At 46.6% G+C, this 19041-nt stretch overlaps 1 protein-coding gene across 1 annotated transcript; it reads left to right on the plus strand.

Moving 5' to 3' along the window:
• The first annotated feature begins 6985 nt into the window (after positions 1-6985).
• PRSS16 (serine protease 16) lies at positions 6986-15051 on the plus strand. The gene is made up of 12 exons (XM_007973417.3): positions 6986-7059; positions 7134-7300; positions 8107-8206; positions 8358-8487; positions 9930-10053; positions 10284-10361; positions 10458-10505; positions 10992-11282; positions 11455-11596; positions 13345-13524; positions 13639-13784; positions 13901-15051. Exons 1-12 carry the CDS (start codon positions 6990-6992, stop codon positions 13967-13969), a joined length of 1545 nt encoding a protein of 514 aa, XP_007971608.1. The 5' UTR covers positions 6986-6989; the 3' UTR covers positions 13970-15051.
• The last annotated feature ends 3990 nt before the right edge of the window (positions 15052-19041 follow it).

Below are 19041 nucleotides of genomic sequence, written 5' to 3' on the forward strand. Positions count from 1 at the left end.
GTAGTGTAGTGTAGAGTGTAGATTAGTGTAGTGTAGCACTTTGAGCTAAAGAACCTTGGTCATATTGAGAAGAGTGAGAGAAACATGGGTTTTTTGTTTGTTTGTTTTGTTTTTGTTGATGTTATTTGTTTTGTTTTTTAATATAAGAAAGGCCATTGAGAAAATGCACACTTTGATATCAGGAGTGTTCTCAGACAGATCAATTTTAGAAAAAATCTATATGGTGGTTGATGATAGCACAGTGGTACGATATTGGCTCATGCAACCTCTGCCTCCTGGGTTCAAGCAATTTTCCTGCCTCAGCTCCTTGAGTAGCTGGGATTACAGGCATGTGATACCACGCCCAGCTAATTTTGTGCGTGTGTGTGTGTGTGTGTGTGTTTCATAGAGATGGGGTTTCACCATGTTCGTCAGGCTGATCTTGCAGTTAGAAGCAAGAAAATGGAGCTCACTTCTAGCTAAACATTTTAGAAGAAAAAGGACAGTAATGCATGTCAGTTAATTTGGGACTATGTATATATATACAATATTTACATATTATATATATATTTTTATATATATAACTTCTTTTTGAGATGGAGTCTCTCGCTCTGTCGCCAGGCTGGAGTGCAGTGGCGTGATCTCGGCTCACTGTAACCTCTGCCTCCTGGGTTCAAGCAATTCTGCCTCAGCCTCCCGAGTAGCTGGGACTACAGGCGCATACCACCACACCCAGCTAATTTTTGTATTTTTAGTAGAAACATGTGTTTTAGTAGTTTCACCATGTTGGCCAGGATGGTCTCGATCTCTTGACCTCGTGATCTACCCACCTCAGCCTCCCAAAGTGCTGGGATCACAGGCGTGAGCCACCATGCCTGGCGAGTCAACTATATTTTTAAATTTTAAAACCAGATTAATCAATAATGAATTTTCAAAATTCATCAAAAAGGAAATTTTCATATATACAGCATAGACCTGAAAAAAACATATGACTGACCCAGAACAGAAAGGCATTTAAAGACCTCTTCTATCCTCATTGGGCATTCATTGCATGGCCCCAGTACCCGTCATTACCACCTGCACACCTGGACCTATCTCGACCTTACAGTCTCTCCCAGACAGAAGCTAACATAGCAGAGACATCATGAGAGTTCCAAGGTTCATTTTGGGGAGTCTTGATTCCTTTTCGGGTCACTGGTAGGACCAAGAAAGATGCAGACCAGAAATTGCAAGATAATTAGGAGTTTCTTGAATTCAAATTCCTTCCACTAGTGCCTGAGGTTCTGGAGAAGAAGAAGGCAATGGCTTCAAAGCAAAAGGGAGTAACTAAGAAACTGTCCCCAAGGAGAGGGCAGGAGATCTCTGAAAAAAGTTAAACTCCCAAAGGAAAAGGCGAGGGTGGACGGAAGATATGGGAAATACATTTTGAACAGTGTCACTTTAAACAGATGGGTCTCTTTTCTCTGTGTAGGCCCAGGAACTCCAGGCGCTTGAGACAGAGTGAAGGGCTGAGAGGAAATCAAGATCACATGGAAAGTCGCTCACACAAATCAAAAGATGCCCTTAGTTATCAGGTGGATTTCGCAAATAGTTTATGACGGTTGATTGACCTTCATGAAAGCGTGCTGGATGGGGCGCGGGGGATTGAAATGAGTGAGAGCGCTAGTGTTCTGCCTGCCGATGATCACGAATCTGTTGGGCTGCCAATGGTTTAAAAAGGCAAAGGAATCTAGGGTATGGATTTAAAGCTTCCCTAGAGCATCATAATTTATCCCCTGTTTTACTGCTCAAATTGAGATGACTTCTGGTAAGAACAGTTCAGAGGAACAAAAACCATAGAGAAGGTACGGGTACTGGAAGCAAACCCACAATTTTGTGGGTGCTAGGACCACACTCGAGCCCAACTAAGCTACCAATCATTCCACTGACTTGTCTTTGCTTTGAAAACATTAACTTCATCGGCCGGGCGCGGTGGCTCAAGCCTGTAATCCTAGCACTTTGGGAGGCCGAGACGGGCGGATCACGAGGTCAGGAGATCGAGACCATCCTGGCTAACATGGTGAAACCCCGTCTCTACTAAAAAATACAAAAAACTAGCCGGGCGCGGTGGCGGGCGCCTGTAGTCCCAGCTACTCGGGAGGCTGAGGCAGGAGAATGGCGTGAACCCGGGAGGCGGAGCTTGCAGTGAGCTGAGATCGGCCACTGCACTCCAGCCTGGGCGACAGAGCGAGACTCCGTCTCAAAAAAAAAAAAAAAAAAAAAAAAAGAAAGCATTAACTTCATCAACATTCTTCTCGTAGATAATCTGAGACTGGAAAGAAGTCCCTTCCCACCTTCTACCCCTGCCTCAATAAAAATAATAATCTTTTTTGATTAAAACAAACAAACTTTGGTTTTAAATCCTACTCATGGAGTAGACAAAGGATGCAGACGTTTTCAAACCTGGAGCTTCTGACTGGGGAATCTACGGAAATTTCTGACCCTCCTGAAGGACATCATGTCTATGCTCGCCAGGGGTCTGACCCGCTGAACTTCAAGCAGCAGGCACCTCTGCCCACAATAAAAAGATTCAGTTTCATGCCTGAAGGGATAATCTGGCAGCCTCTGGTCCTCTCTATTCAATGATTTTTCCTGGCGTCTTTCAGTTCTCACTTTTCCAGCGTGTTCATGTTTGAAATTGGGGGCTTTCTACCTGTTTGGCTCAGGTTTCTGGAGTCTAAGAAATTACATGAACAAATGGTATAGCCACTTTGGAAAACAGTTCAGTTCAATTTCTTTAAAAGTTAAATTTTATTTTAATATATGCTCTGGTAATTCCACATCTAGGTATCTACCGAATAGAAATGAAAATGTATCTCAACAAAAAGACCAGTACACAAATGTTCATAGTGGCATTAGTCACAATAGCAAAAAGAGGAAATAACCCAAATGCCCATTAACTGATTAATAGATAACTCAAATATAGTATATCCATAAAAGAGGATATTATTCAGCCATAAAAGGAAATGAAATGCTGATACCTGCTACAACATGGATGAACCTCAAAAGCATTATGCTAAGTGAAAGAAGCCAGACATAAAAAAGCATATACCGTAGAATTCCTTTTATATGGAATGTTCAAAAAAGGCAAAAAAATACATAGAGAAAATAAATTAACGGTTGTCTGAGGCCAAGGATAGAAATGGGAATTCACTGCAAATAGGCATGAAGAGACTTTCTGGGGGTTACTGAAAATGTTCTAAAACTAGACTCTGCTAATAGATGCACAAATCTGTAAATCTACTAAAAAACATTACATTGTACACTTAAAAACAGGTGAGTTTTATAGTATGTAAATTATACCTAACAAAAGTGATTTAAAAAAAAAAATGAGTTCAAGAGTCTTCTACAGTGGCTGTTTCCTTTTACATTTCCAATGCTTGTATTGCCTATCTTTATCAGAGCCATTTTTTGTCAGTATGAAGGATTATCTCATAGTTTTCATTTGCGTTTTAGTGGCTGGGTGCAGTGGCTCACGCTTGTAATCCCAGCACTTTGGGAGGCCGAGGTGGGTGGATCTCTTGAGTTCAGGAGTTCGAGACCAGCCTGGCCAACATGGTGAAACCCCGTCTCTACTAAAAATGCAAAATAGCCAGGCGTGGTGGTGTGCACTTGTAATTCCAGCTGCTCGGGAGGCTGAGGCAGGAGAATCACTTGAATCTAGTAGGTGGAGGTTGTAGTGAGCCAAGATCACACCACTGCATTTCAGCCTGGGCGACAGAGTGAGACTCTGTCTAAAAAAAAAAAAAAAAAAAAATGCATTTTAATAATGGCTAATGATGTTGAGCATCTTGTCATGTGCTTATTGGCCACTGGTATATTTTCTTTGGAGAAATACCTATTCAAACCCCTTTTCACTTTCCAATTGTGCTATTTGTCTTATTATTGAGTTGGGATAAAGATCCGTGTCTTTCCAGCAATTAAAACAACTACGTAAATTGGTATTTATCAAAAAATAAATTTAGAAATTTACTAATACATTTTTTAAAAGATGGGTTCTTACTGTGTTGCCCAGTATGGAGTGCAGTGGCTATTCACAGGCTCGATCACAGCACACTGCAGCTTCGAAATCCCAGCCCTCCCGCCCCAGCCTCCCAAGTAGCTGAGAATACAGACATGCACCACCACACCCAACTTTAAATTTACTTACGTATTAATTTGTTAAAGGGATCCTTATGGTAACATATCAGTCTTTTTTTTTTTTTTTTTTTTTGAGATGGAGTCTAGCTCTGTTGCCCAGGCTGGAGTGTAGTGGCCTGATCTCGGCTCACTGCAAGCTCCGCCTCCCGGGTTCAAGCGATTCTCCTGCCTCAGCCTCCTGAGTAGATGGGATTACAGGCGCCCCCACCACCATGCCCAGTTAATGTTTGTAATTTTACTAGAGACAGGGTTTCACCATGTCAGCCAGGCTGGTCTCGAACTCATGACCTTGTGATCCGCCTGCCTTGGCCTTCCAAAGTGCTGGGATTACAAGCATGAGCAACTGCGCTTGGCCATATATCAGTCTTTAAATAAAAACCAAAGCCCTTTCTATGGCTTGCCAGCAGGGTTGAATCTCTGATTACTTCTCTCTTCTCATCTAATTCAAATTCCTTCATTGACTTTCCAGCCCACTAACTGCTGATGTTCCTTGGAGGTGCCAAGCGGGTTTGTTACTCAGAGTCTTTGCACCTGCTTTTGCTTGGGCCAGAAACCCTCTGACTCCAGATAACCTCATGCTCCCCACAGCCCCTCATTCTTGCCTCAGATATTTTTTTTTTCCTGCCTTCCTTCCTCCCCACTCACTCCCTTGCCTCAGCTCTTAGGTTACATTCTTAGGGAATTCTTTCCTGAGCAGAAAACTAATTCATTAATTAATCAATTTATCCATATAGCCTTTTGCTCATTGCATATTCGTTGAGAACCTATCAAGTGCCTTGAAGTAGTTTAGGTGTTATGAGTACACCAGTGAACAAAACAGACAAAATTCCTTCCCACAATAAGCTTACTTCCTGGGGAATGGTTTGGAAGAGAAATGCAATAAAATGTCATCACTATCAGGGAGTGACAACAGAAGGATCAGGGGAAGGGTGTCAGGGGTTGTGCCATTTTATAAGGGTGGTCAGGTAAAACCCATTTGGTAAGATAAAATACATGAATGGAGAACTACAGGAAGTGATAAATAAGACTTGCAGGTATTTGGAGGAAAAGCATCCAATGAGAGCAAAAATTCTAAGGAAGGAGTGTGTCTTGTGAAATATAAAATAGCCCAATGCAGCTGGAGCAGTGAACCCAGGAGGGGTAGGAGATGAAATCATGACAGTATATATAATAGGGGGCCAGGTCATACAGAGTTTTAAAAACTGTTTTCAAAACTTTAGATTTACTTTGAGTAAGATGAGGCACCAGGGAAGTGTTCTGAACCAGGGAGTGAATGATTGTGAATGACTGGGCTAATATTTAATTATATCTCTCTGTCTGCTGAGTGTAGAATAAATCATGAGGCAGAAACAGGTAGACCAGCTAAAAGGCTTCCATGATATCCCAAGTCAGAGATGATGGTGGCTCAGCAGAAGTAGCACTGAAGGTAGTGAGAAGTCATCAGATTCTGGATATATTTTTTAAATTTATGGGAATAATTTTTTAAATGTACAATATTTCTCATACTGACAAGTTCTATGAAAAAGAATTAGGGGCTGGGCGCGGTCGCTCATGCCTGTAATCCCAGCACTTTGGGAGGCCAAGTTGGGCGGATCATGAGGTCAGGAGATAGAGACCAACCTTGCTAACATGGTGAAAACCGGTTTCTACTAAAAATTACAAAAAAAAAAAAAAAAAAAAAAAAAGCCAGGCGTAATGGTGGGCGCCTGTAGTCCCAGCTACTTGGGAGGCTGAGGCAGGAGAATCGCTTGAACTCGAGAGGCAGAGTTTGCAGTGAGCCAAGATCACACCACTGCACTCTAGCCTGGGCAACAGAGCTAGACTCCATCAAAAAAAAGACAGAGAGACAGACAGACAGACAGACAGACAGACAGAAAGAAGAAGGAAGGAAGGAAGGAAGGAAGGAAGGAAGGAAGGAAGGAAGGAAGGAAGGAAGGAAGGAAGGAAGGAAGGAGGGAAGGGGGGAAAAAGAATTAGGAATAAAGTTTGAAAAGGAATAGAAGAGGGCCATAGGTTTGGCAATTTTTAAAAAGATGACCATGGAAGACCTTTCTGAATGAATGTCCTTTGAATAAAGATCTGATTGAAGTGAGGGAGCAAGTCATGTGGATATATGGGGAAATCACAATCCACAGGGTGGGAACAATAAGAACCCTAAGGCAGAAGAAAGCCTGGTATGTTCAAAGAACTGTAATAAATCTATGAACAGTGTGAGATTGTGGGTCAGAGAGGTTCGGGGCAGTGGGCAGTGAAGAGGAGCAGAAAGTGAGGGGGCTGGAAAATAGACAAGGTGAGATTGGGGGACAGAGAGACTGGAGGATGGAGAGAAAGACTGAAAAAGAGATGGGGGTGCTGAGGACAAAGAGAGAGAGAGACTGAGTGTGGGAACAACTGAGGGGTACTGAAGATATGCTGAGGGGCAGAAAGAAAAGACTGAGAATAAGTGGGCAACTGGGATTCCAGAGGAGGTGCTGAGGTGGGGAGAGACAGAGGTTGAAGGACAGTAAGGCATGCAAAGGAGGAATCTGAGATAAAGAAAGGGTAGACTGAAGGGTGGAGAGAAGGAGACTGAGACAGTGAGGGTTACTGAGAGCTGAGGGAAGAACAGACTGAGAGGCCCAGAGAGAAGGAACTGGGAGTTCCGATGCCGCATCAGCAGCCTCTGTGTACAGACTCTAGCGTCCCTGCCCCGCTTTAGCAGTTCCTACAGACGCTTGACCTGCCAGGAAAGGAAAGAAACCTGAGCCTCTGCTGAAAGGTGATGGATTTAAAGCCCAGCTGCTGAGGATAAGATAAAGGTCCTCCTGGGGGAGAACAGAGTCCCAAACACCATGACTGTCTGGCTTGCCCGGTGGCTGGGCCCTCTGCTCTTGGTTTCCCTCTGGGGACTCTCGGCTCCAGGTAAGAGGAGGCTGGGGGTCAAGCAGGGCATCCTAAGGGGGCCAGCCTGACTTCCTCCCCTCCATGTCCCACAGCCTCCCTTCTTAGGCGCCTGGGTGAGCACATTCAGCAGTTTCAGGAGAGCTCTGCCCAGGGCCTGGGCCTGAGCCTGGGGCCAGGTGCTGCGACCCTCCCAAAAGTGGGGTGGCTGGAGCAACTGCTGGACCCCTTCAACGTGTCCGACAGGCGATCCTTCCTGCAGGTGAGGCCAGAAGGGGAGTCCACTGCCCATCCTGCCCTCTCCTCAGTCTCCCTCATCTCTTCCTCAGTCTGCACTTTTTTCCCTCTCCACACCTCAGTTCTCCCCATCCCTCTGCTTGAATCTCATGTTATGCCTTCTATCAGTATCCCTTTTCCTTCCCTGTTTTTTAGATTTGGCCTTAGTCTCCCCTCTCCCCGGGGTCCCACTCTTTTTGTCTCTCAGATCTTGCCTTTCACCATTTCTTTCTCTCTGTCATTCACATTCATTCTTTCACTGCTCCTCCCTACCCCCTTCTCCCTGTCCAGACTGGACACAAAACCTACCACGAGGTCTCAGTAGGTAGCAGAAATTTGAACCAGCTTTGGAATCAGACCTAGCTCACAACAGCACTCAAAGATATCTACCAAAAGAAGGAACAAATTTACCATTTTTCAGTGCTTCCTCTGTATTTAGTCTCCAAAGATCATCCCACTTGGATCTTATTCCTAAATCCATCTGCATTTATGTCTTATTCTACAATTATTACTTCAAGAAATAGCAAGTTCCTTCAATGTGAGAGCCACTCCCTCAGTTCTGGGGATATCAGAGTGAAAAAGCAGGCCAAAAATTTGCTTTTGTAGATTTTGCATTCTAGATGAGATGAACAGGAGAAAAGTGAGCAAGTAAATAAACAAGCTCATTTCAGATACTGTTAAGTACATAAGGAAAGATCCATTAGGGAGAGAGACTGGAACAAATGAGGAATCGAGAATAAGTCAGGACTCTCACTCACAATGCCATTTCTTCTTCCCCATCCCACCTCTTAGCGTTACTGGGTGAATGAGCAACATTGGGTTGGTGAGGATGGACCCATATTCCTGCATCTTGGGGGTGAGGGCAGCCTTGGGCCTGGCTCAGTGATGAGAGGTAAGAGGCAAGGTTGGGGAAAAGAAGGAGTTGGGATGCTGGTGGGGACCAGGAAGGGGAGCTGCATATTGCAATGCTGTGAGACCTGAGGGGTGCAGGGACTTAAACTCAAGTTGCATCTCACACCCACCCACCCATACACTCTTCACAGGCCATCCCGCAGCCCTGGCCCCAGCCTGGGGTGCCTTGGTGATAAGCCTGGAACACAGATTTTATGGGCTGAGTATACCTGCTGGAGGCCTGGAAATGGCCCAGCTCCGCTTCTTGTCCAGCCGCCATGCGTGAGTGGAGGAAGGGAAAGTATTTATGGTCAAAGGACAGGAATGTCTGTGCTTTGGCATCTCTGCATCTGTGTCTCTCTCCTCCATTGTCTGAAATCAACCTCTGAGTCTCTGGTTCCCTCTGTTTTCTTCTGTCTTTTACAGTATCTTGTTTTTTCTCTTTCCATTTCTGGGTCTCTGTCTCTCCCTACCTGTCTTTCTCTTATCCTGTATTCTTTCTGTTTCTGTGTCTCTGTCTGAAGTAAGCCACTGTATCACTGTGCAGACCACCAGCATTTCTTACCTGGATTACAGCCACAGCATTCTCACCATTTTCACCATTTTCCCTGCTCTGCCCTTGACTTCCAGGTGGAAATCAGAGTAATTCTGTTAGTACATAAACCAGGTCATGATCCTCCCTGGCTTAAGTCCCTCAGACGTCTTCTGCATTGCTCAGAGTAAGGTCAAAGCTTTTACAGTGGCCATGGGGTCCAATGGGTTTTGGCCTCTAGTTAACTCTGACCTCCACTCTCTCACATTCACTGGGCTCCAGCTACACTGAAGTCCTCACTGTCCTCCAGACTTACAGGCACATTCCTGCCTTGAGCCTTTGAACTCATCTCTCTGCATGGCGTGACCTTCCCCCAGGTATTTGTATGGCTCCCACCCCAGCCTCCTTCAGTGCATCTCACTCCTGTTAACAACCCCCACCATTTTTCCCCCAACTTTACTTCACCTGCTTTTTGTTTCTTTCATCTGCTTTATTCTTACAGAACTTAGCTTTTTCTTTCCTCATTGGTGTCTCTGTCTGTTTCTGTCTGTAATAGTCTCTTTGCCTGTCTGTGTCATTTTCTCCGTCTCTGTATCTACATATGTGCCTCTTTGTCTCCATCTCTGTCTCTCTCTGCATCTTAATCTTTTCTACAAGCTAAACGGTTTTCTAACTACAGCAGGATGGCACCAACTGCAGGCCATTTCAGAAACGTTAGGGAAGAAAGAAAGCCTTTGGGAGGAGAAAGAGGATGTTAGACATATCCAAACTTCACTTTCCATTTCTCTTTGTGTCTGTTCCCTCTCCCAATACCTTCTGACTCATTAGGTTAGGATCCCTCCTTCTCCTCTGAGTAGCCCTCCTTGAGTGCCCTCAACCCTTCCCTACATTTGTCAGGTTTTCATTTAAACTGACTTGGAATTTTTTCCTCTCCTACCTAAAACGAGAAGGGAAAGAGGGTGGAGGCTTTCTAGAAAGTGGACGAGGACAGGGTCTCCCTTGGCCTAGGCACACATGTTCTGGGAAGTGTATGTGGCTTTGAGAACCCTTGAAAACACATCATGAGAAAACAGCCCTGGCTTCTGGCCAGATTCACCCATTCATGTATCTGGATCCCAGTTTCCCCCAGAATGGGGAAATCTTCAGGGATTCCCAGCGATGAGGACCGACCGAGTCCCCCCTCTGACCCTAGGCTGGCTGATGTGGTCTCTGCCCGCCTGGCACTTTCCCGCCTCTTTAACGTCTCCTCCTCCAGCCCCTGGATCTGCTTCGGAGGCTCCTATGCCGGCTCCTTGGCCGCCTGGGCCCGGCTGAAGGTCCTGCGACTTCTGCGGGTGGGCTGGGGGGAGGGAACTCGGACTCCAGGGCCCCAGTCTCAGATAATAGAAATACCCTCCCACCACTACCTTCCTCCCGCCCCCCAAGAATTTTGCACAAGCTGTCCTCACAAGAGCCCGAGATCACACAGCGAGGGAGTGACACAGAGGCAGGAAGATATGCGATTCCAGTCCCTCAGCCCGCATTCTGACGGCGTCTCCTTCCTTAGTTCCCCCATCTCATTTTCGCGTCCGTTGCCTCCTCCGCCCCGGTGCGGGCCGTGCTGGATTTCTCCGAGTATAATGACGTAAGGATGGCGGGCAGCAGGTGCGGAAGGTAGGGGGGTCCCAGTGGACGGAGACCCTTGACACTTCCGATACCTTCCTCTGCGGTCCGACCACAGGTGGTATCCAGAAGCCTAATGAGCACGGCGATCGGCGGGTCCCTGGAGGTAGGAGGTGGGGCCTAGACCGAGGGGGACTGGGAGGGAAAAGAGGCCTCGGATGCCAGGGAACCGAAGGCCACAGAAGGGCGAAACCTGCAACGTGGCGAGGTCTAAGGAAGGTCGGAGCTCGGGAGAATAGGCAGGTTTTGGAAGAAGGCGGGAGCTGACGAAGAGGCGGGGCACCAAGAAAAGAAGCGCTCCCCAGGGAGGGCGGGGTTTGGGCAGGGACGATCCTATCCGGAGGTAAGGCTCAAGGTGGGGCGGGGCCACAACGGAGGGCGGGGCCTGCAGGGAAGACCCCGAGGAGGAGGGCTGCCGGTCCAAGGTCTGGGGGCGGGGGCCTGTGGGCGGGAGCTTGGGCTAAGAGCTGGGTCTGCATCCTCTGAGTCTCGCTGCAGGAAAGTGGGGAACCCAAGGAGGACGCAGGTCCTGGGCAGGGAAAGCCGAGGCCCAGCCTAAGTATTGGCGGACCTCGGCTCTTGCTTCCCACAGTGCCGGGCGGCGGTCTCCGCCGCCTTCGCGGAAGTGGAGCGGCGGCTGCGCTTGGGTGGGGCGGCTCAGGCAGCGTTGCGGACTGAGCTGAGCGCGTGCGGTACCCTGGGCAGCGCTGAAAACCAGGCGGAGCTGCTGGGGGCGCTGCAGGCACTGGTGGGAGGTGCAGTGCAGTATGATGGGCAGGCGGGAGCGCCGCTAAGCGTGCGACAGCTCTGCGGACTTCTCCTCGGGGGCGGGGGCAACCGCAGCCACTCCACGCCCTACTGCGGTCTTCGTCGGGCGGTGCAGGTGAGCACAAGGACCCAGGCGTCCACCCACTCTGACCACTGACTCCCAGGAGAACTCAGGAACTCACCCTTCTATTTCTGGCTTTTGACCTCTGGGGACATAGGCCTTTGGGCCCTGGCTTGCTGGGAAGAGAGGAGGAATTTATGTCTTATGTATGTACATTTTTCCCTAGATTGTCTTGCACAGCCTGGGCCAGAAGTGTTTAAGCTTTTCCCGAGCAGAGACAGTGGCACAGCTGAAGAGCACAGAACCTCAACTGTCTGGTGTGGGTGACCGGCAGTGGTTGTACCAGACATGTACCGAGTTTGGCTTCTGTAAGTGACTAGCCTAACCCTAACTTTGTCCCCTCAAACAACCTTTTTACTGTGCCCAGACAAGTCATCTTACAGGTGGTCTGGACTCATTTCGACCTGGCTCTCAGGCATTGTGTAACCTGCAGATGTTGGGCTGGAGAAAGGTGGAAGCCATACTAGTGTGCGCATGTGCTTGGCCCTCATATGCCTCCTCACGCACACACCGAGGTCTCCACTTGAGTGATCTTCCCTTCAGCCTGTTCTTTCTCTGTGTCCCCATTCCAAGGATGCCCCCCTTTCCCCACCCACCAGACTAGAAACTTGAGCCTTGTTTTAGTTGCTTCCTTCCCATTTTCTAGCTAGCCTGTCAATTACTGAGTCCTCCTCACTGTGCATGGAGAACTCTGTAGTCCATCCCTTCTGCTTTCTGTGCCTACTTCTGCTGTCCTGCTAGAAACCTCCATCCTTTCTTGCCTAGATCCCTTCCCAGCCTCCTCTCTGGTCTCATGGTTTTCACTTCATCTCTACAATCCAACTTTCTCATAGCATCCACAGAGATCCTTGTAAATATAAACTTGTCCCTCCTCTACTCAAAACCACAGCTCCTCAAAGACCCCAGGGTAAGGTTGCCAGATATAATATAGGATGCCCAGTTAAATTTGAATTTCAGATATACAACAGATTTTTTTTTAGTATAAGCATCTCCCAAATACTACATATGGTAAAGTTAAATGTTCAAATTCCAGCTCCAGCTCCATTTTCTACTCGTGATCTTGGGCAAACTTGGGCAAGTGACTTACTTCTCTATGCCTGTTTCCACATCTATAAAGTGGGAATACAAACAGTACTTCTCTCATAGGGTTGTTTCAAGCACTAAAAGAGGTAATATTTGTAACATTCTAAGAATAATGCAGGTCTACAGTAAGTATTCCATAAACCCTTGCTATTGTTATTATTATAAGGCTTGACATATTTTAACCCTCTTAATACATTAGTCTTCCTAACACCTTAGCATCTTTGTACATGCTGTTTACTTTGCTTAGATTATTCATCTTCAAGTCTCAACAGGATGCCCTCCCTCAGGAAGCCATGATCCCTCAAGATAAGTCAGCCTTCCCACCTCCGACTTCGATAGCTCTGTGTTCTCTTTAGCATTTTACACAGCCTGTCATCATACATTTTTTATTGCCTGTCTTCCCCCCTGGATTGAGTCCTGTGACAGCAGAACCTGGAGCTGTCTTGATTGCCACCGTGTGTCCAATAGTGTATAACATTTATCTGAGCACATGGTAGGTGGTCAACAAATAGGGAGGGAAGGGATGAATTAATCTGATGTTATGGGTTAGCTTTACCCTGAAAGCACAGTGAGCTATGGATTTTAAGAAGGGGAGACATAATACAATTTGAGCTCCGAGCATTCCAGACCTTTGCACATGCTATTTCCTCTATTTGTTATGCCTTCTCTCTCTATCTTTGTTTGGCTCAGTCCTACTCATTTCTCAAGGTCTTATCCTTTGCAGGATGCTTTCCCTGAGCCCATTGTGTTTCCTCTGGGATCCCTGCCTTCTGGCCTTTTTCCATCATAGCCCTGATCACTCTGGGCTGTCACTGTTGGGGGACTGTATGAGTCTCTCTGCCAGGACTGTGAGCTCCTTGAAGGGAGTATTACAAATGTTCTGGTCATCACTGAGGAAAGCTCTGAAAATGATTATTAAAGGAGAGTGGTGGGCTGGCTGTATACCCACACTTACAGGTATCTCCCTACACAGATGTCACCTGTGAGAATCCCAGATGTCCTTTCTCCCAGCTCCCTGCACTGCCCTCCCAGCTAGACCTATGTGAGAAGGTGTTCGGGCTCTCAGCCTTGTCAGTAGCCCAGGCTGTGGCTCAAACAAACTCCTACTACGGTGGCCAGACCCCTGGGGCTAACCAAGTGCTGTTTGTTAATGGTGAGCATGCTATCAAAACCTGGCTCCTAAACTTCCACCTAGCCCCAGCTCAACATAGCCCCATCCCTCTCCCAGCCCCCATCTACCTAGCCCCATCTTCTCCTTTCTTTCCAGGGGACACAGACCCCTGGCATGTGCTAAGTGTAACGCAGGCTTTAGGATCCTCAGAATCAGCTCTTCTTATCCGCACTGGCTCCCACTGCTTGGACATGGCACCTGAGAGGCCCTCAGACTCCCCCAGCCTCCGCCTAGGGCGCCAGGTAAGAGAAAAACGTCTCTGAATAATTTGCATTCTCATTTGAATAATCACTTGCATGTTCCTTCCTTCTGCTGGTGCTGAAGTCTGACTTTCAAAATGCTTCCCACCTCCCCACAGAACATCTTTCAGCAGCTACAGACCTGGCTTAAGCTGGCAAAGGAGAGCCAGGTTAAGGGTGAGGTCTGAATCTCATACCCTTTCCACTCCCTGCATGGTGTCACCTCGGTCCTGGACACACTTATTCACTGAACAAAAGAAAGCAGCTTGTTTTGAAAGAAGAAATTCCCAGGAATTGGGATTCAGCACCTGTTCCGCATATAACCAGCATGTGTCTGCAAACATCTTTATTCCCAACTTCAAGTGCTTTATCTCAGAGAGTTATGGAAATATAAGTAGATGATTATTCTCATTGTAAATATTGGTATTTTGAATGTTAAATGTCAAACAAATGTGACTCCTCATGCTGGTGCCCTCCCCCTGCTGATCAGATTCTGGTTCAAATTCTGCCACTCCAGTTCCTGGGTTAGGGGCTTTGCTGTAAGTTTCTCTTTCTGGACTTTAGATCCTGAACCTGTCCTTGCTTCTCAGTTTCTCTCACTGTACCCCTTTCCCTCAGTCTCTTCCTCTCTCTTTGCCCTGTCACTATTTGTCTTTCTAGTCTCCTGTTTCTCTGAATATCTTCATTTCTATCTCTGTGTTTTTGTCTATTTCTCTGTTTGTCTTTCTGTTCTTCAATCTGTGTTTTTGTCTCTGGCTCTCTGTCAGTGTTTTTGTCTCACCTCTCTTGCTCTGCCCTGGCTATTTCCACTTTTCTATTTCTGACTGTCATTTTTGTTCTCTGTGTGTCTCCTAGTCACTTTCTCTCTCACTCTATCTCTGTCTATATTTCCCTCTCTCCTCTGCTGTGTCCTCAATCTCTTTGTCTTCCTGAGGCTCTGTTTCTGTCTCTGATGCTCTTCTGTGTCTCTATTTCTTTTCCTGTCACTTAATCTTTGTCCTTCTCTATCTCTCTCATTTAGTCTTCCTTCCACACCCTTCACTCACCATCTCTTCCCACAATCAAATATCACTCCCTGGTACTTCCAGCTTCCAACCCTAGGGATTCATAATTCTGGTGGAGACTCCTTCTTCCAGGGCCTGGGAGGACAGGGCTAATCCTAAGGGTGCCTGCTTAGGCTATGTTAACTGTGACAAGAACCTGCCATAGATTTGCACTGTTCTTTCCTAAAGAGCAACTGTTTTCAACAATAAATACTTCTCAGCTTTTTGTACATCTTTGTATGCACAGAGATGGTAGTTTTAGAGTTTTACCCAGTTTCATATTTCCTTGTTGGTAAGAGGCAACCTCCTCATGCTATTATATCAGAGTCAATCTCTACTACAGATTAGTTCTGCCTGTTCTTGATCTTTATATAAATGGAAACATGCAGTATATACTATATGTTTTTGTGTCTAGAAGTTTGAAATCAAGGTGTCAGCAGAGCCATTCTCTTTCTCACAGCTCTAGGAGAGAATCCTTCCTTGCCTTCTAATCCTTCCTTGACCAAAAATGAGAGGCAGAAATAGAGCAGTGGAAATAGCCAGGGCAGAGCAAGAGAGAGAGGGGAGACAAAGACACTGACAGAGAGCCAAAAACAAAATTACAGATTGAAGAACAGAAAGACAAACAGAGAAAGAGACAAAAACACAGAGATAGAAATGAAGATATTCAGAGAAACAGAAGGAGATTAGAAAGACAAATAGAGAATGCTTCCATGCCTCTTCTGGCTTCTGGTGTTTGCCAGCACTCCTGTGTTCCTTGGCCTGTAGATGCATTACTCCAGTCACATGGCCATTTTCCCTGTGTGCCTTCACATCACCTTCCTTCTGCACGTGCCTATCCATATGTCCAAATTTCCCCTTTTATGAGAATACCAGCTATCTTGGGCTAGACCCAGCCTGTTGATCTGATTTTAAGTTGGTTACCTCTGTGAAGACCCTGATTCCAAGGTTACCTCTGTGAAGACCCTGATTCCAAATATGGTCACAGACTGAGGTACTGGGGGTGAGGAGTTCATTGTATCTTTTTTGGGGAGAAGGTGGGACACAGTTCAACCCATAACGCCACCCAAATGATAACAAGTGAAGGCTATTTATTCGGAACTTGCTGTACCAAGACAATCCACCACCGTTATTTGTGTTTGGCAGCAATTCACAACAGGCAGAGGAGTGGGAAAGCGCTATAGTGGAAAAAAGAGAAGATTCTTGGTATGCCTTAACTAGAGGCTATGGCATGGGGAAGCTGTGAGCAGGCTAACTAGAAGAAGGGCATCATATGTGATTGGTTGGGAGTACATGTATGGCTTTCCTTCATTGGTCCTAAGTTGAAAGCAAGGGCAAAAATTAGGGAATTCTGGCCGGGCGTGGTGGCTCAAGCCTGTAATCCCAGCACTTTGGGAGGCCGAGACGGGCAGATCACGAGGTCAGGAGATCAAGACCATCCTGGCTAACCCGGTGAAACCCCGTCTCTACTAAAAAAAATACAAAAAACTAGCCAGGCGGGGTGGCGGGCACTTGTAGTCCCAGCTATTCTGGAGGCTGAGGCAGGAGAATGGCGTGAACCCGGGAGGCGGAGCTTGCAGTGAGCTGAGATCCGGCCACCGCACTCCAGCTTGGGCGACAGAGCGAGACTCCGCCTCAAAAAAAAAAAAAAAAAAAAAAAATTAAGGAATTCTGAGTTATTATATTTACTAAGTGCTAGCCATTTGGAGCCAATCGGAACAGGAGTATTATTGTTTGTCTTCTCCTACTGTTTGCTACAGATAGTAGCTTGACTTCCTGGACTGGTTACTGTAATAGTAGGTTGGCTTTCTGGGCTGGTTACTGCAGGTCGTAGGTCAGAGGTCTATTTTTACTTTTAGTTTGGCCATTATCCGTTTGTATATTCAATCTCTCAAACTTTTTATCTTGGATCTCATGTGGCTTGGGGATTGCTCTCTAGTCCAGGGAGTTTACAAGTCTACTGTGCATTCAGCCAGAGACAGTATCCTTTCTGGTCTTTTCTGAGCAAGCCCACCCTTGTGCATGTGTACAGTCTTCCAGACCACCAGAGATGAGTGGGTGGTCTGGATGACTGTGCACTTGCACAAGGGTAGGGTGCCCTTCAGTCATCCCTAGATGTCATTTTTAAATTTCTGGTAGATTTCTAAATTAAATATATTAACTTGCATGCTTCTGTTAGTATCCTTGAGCTGTCAGTTTTCCCTGATTACTCTTCACTGTGACCTCTTTTGTTTTCAACCTTGCCCTTGGGCTGGATTTTTCCATGTTCTACTCCAAATAAAGTCAACCCCTTCACACAGGGGCTCTGAGCAACCAGTCATCAAGGTTTGCCATACCTACTAGGGCAGAACCTCTTTAACACAGAGTTGAAGCTTTAGGGAAGTGGGAATAGGAGCTTCCTTGCCAAGGAGTAGGAGTGGGGCTCACAGGAGCAATGGGAGTTACTGGTCCTCACAGATGACCCTTCATGTCTAGAGTGGGACTTCTACAACATGTTGGGAAGGGGAGAGATGAGCACAAACCCTGGCTTAAGTGCCACAGACTTTCATGGTCTCTACCAAGGTCAATTGCCAGAGACTTTAAATGAAAATCCTACCTGTACCTGGGATAAGTGAGGTACTGCACTTGTAGAATGTGAGAAATTACTTTTAAGATAGAGTCTGGTGTATTTTTAAGTAAACAGCACAGTTAAAACAAGAAGATCTCGGCCAGGCATGGTAGCTCATGCCTGTAATCCCAACACTTTGGGAGGCCAAGGTGGGTGGACCACCTGACGTCAGGAGTTCAAGACCAGCCTGGCCAACATGGTGAAACCCCCTCTCTACTACAAATAGAAAATTAGCCAGGTGTAGTTGCCAGCTCTGTAATCCCAGCTACTTGGGAGGCTGAGGCAGGAGAATTGCTTGAACCCAGGAGGTGGAGGTTGCAGTGAGCTGAGACCGCGCCACTGCATTCCAGCCTGGGCACCAAGAGTGAAACTCCTTCTCAAAAAAAAAAACAAAAACAAAACAAAACTAGACTCTTATAGTTTGCAGATGAGAACAATGAAATCTCAAGAGATGATCGAGCATCTCACAGAAACAAAGGCAATAAAACTCATATTTAAACCTACTCATCTAAATTTATGTTCAAAGCTTTTATTTCACTACCAGGGCTATAATGTGGCCTGGAACACATGGCATGTATGTGTGTGCATATGTGTGTGTGTTGGCCAAAGAGGTTGGAGGAAGTTTTTGATACTGGATCAAACACTCTCAAAAATTAAAATTCCTACTAATGCTTCTGTCAACCAAATTCAAGACTATAATTTTTCCTGAGGAAAACCTGCCTGGTGGTACATGCCTTTGTTAACATCAAATTCGTTAAAATTAAAATTACACACACACACACACACACACACGTCCCTCTTGAATTAAACAGTTTTCTGCAGTGACTGGGAGTCACCTCCAGCCATCCCAGGGGGGCAGTTTTGTTTTTGTTTTTTGAGATGGAGTCTCTCTCTGTCACCCAGGCTGGAGGGCAGTAGTGGATCTCAGGTCACTGCAACCTCTGCCGCCCAGGTTCAAGCAATTCTCCTGCCTCAGCCTCCCGAGTAACTGGGATTACAGGTGCCTGCCACCATGCCCAGGTAATTTTTGCATTTTTTAGTAGAGACGGGGTTTCGCCTTGTTTACCAGGCTGGTCTTGAACTCCTGGACCTCGTAATCCACCCGCCTCGGCCTCCCAAAGTGCTAGGATTACAGGCGTGAGCCACCGCGCCTGGCCCAGGGGCAGTTTTAAACATTATCTCCATAGTCAGTGAAAAAGGCCAGGCTGCTCCACACCTGGCAGGGCCAAGGTGTCTCCTGCCCGCCTCCTGTGAATTTGCCCAACTTGAGTCTCAATGCCTACAGCTTTTCCCAAATTTTGATGTTTCTCTTAAGGGAAATGCCCTGACTCTGGATGCACCCTGGCCTCGAGTTCTTCGTGGCATTGATTTGGGAGTCTAGGTTGTGCCCGGAGATGGGGAGAACTCAGAGTTCTGGAGACAGGCCGTCCCACACAGTTTTTAAAACCCCACCTGCTGGATTACCTGAGGTCAGGAGTTCAGGACCAACCTGGCCAACATGGTGAAACCCCATCTCTACTAAAAATACAAAAATTAGCTGGTCGCAGTGGCAGACACCTGTAATCCCAGCTACTCGGGAGTCTGAGACAGGAGAATTGCTTGAACCCGG

Source organism: Chlorocebus sabaeus, chromosome 17 (genome assembly GCF_047675955.1).
Source record: "Chlorocebus sabaeus isolate Y175 chromosome 17, mChlSab1.0.hap1, whole genome shotgun sequence".
Lineage (NCBI taxonomy): Eukaryota > Metazoa > Chordata > Mammalia > Primates > Cercopithecidae > Chlorocebus > Chlorocebus sabaeus.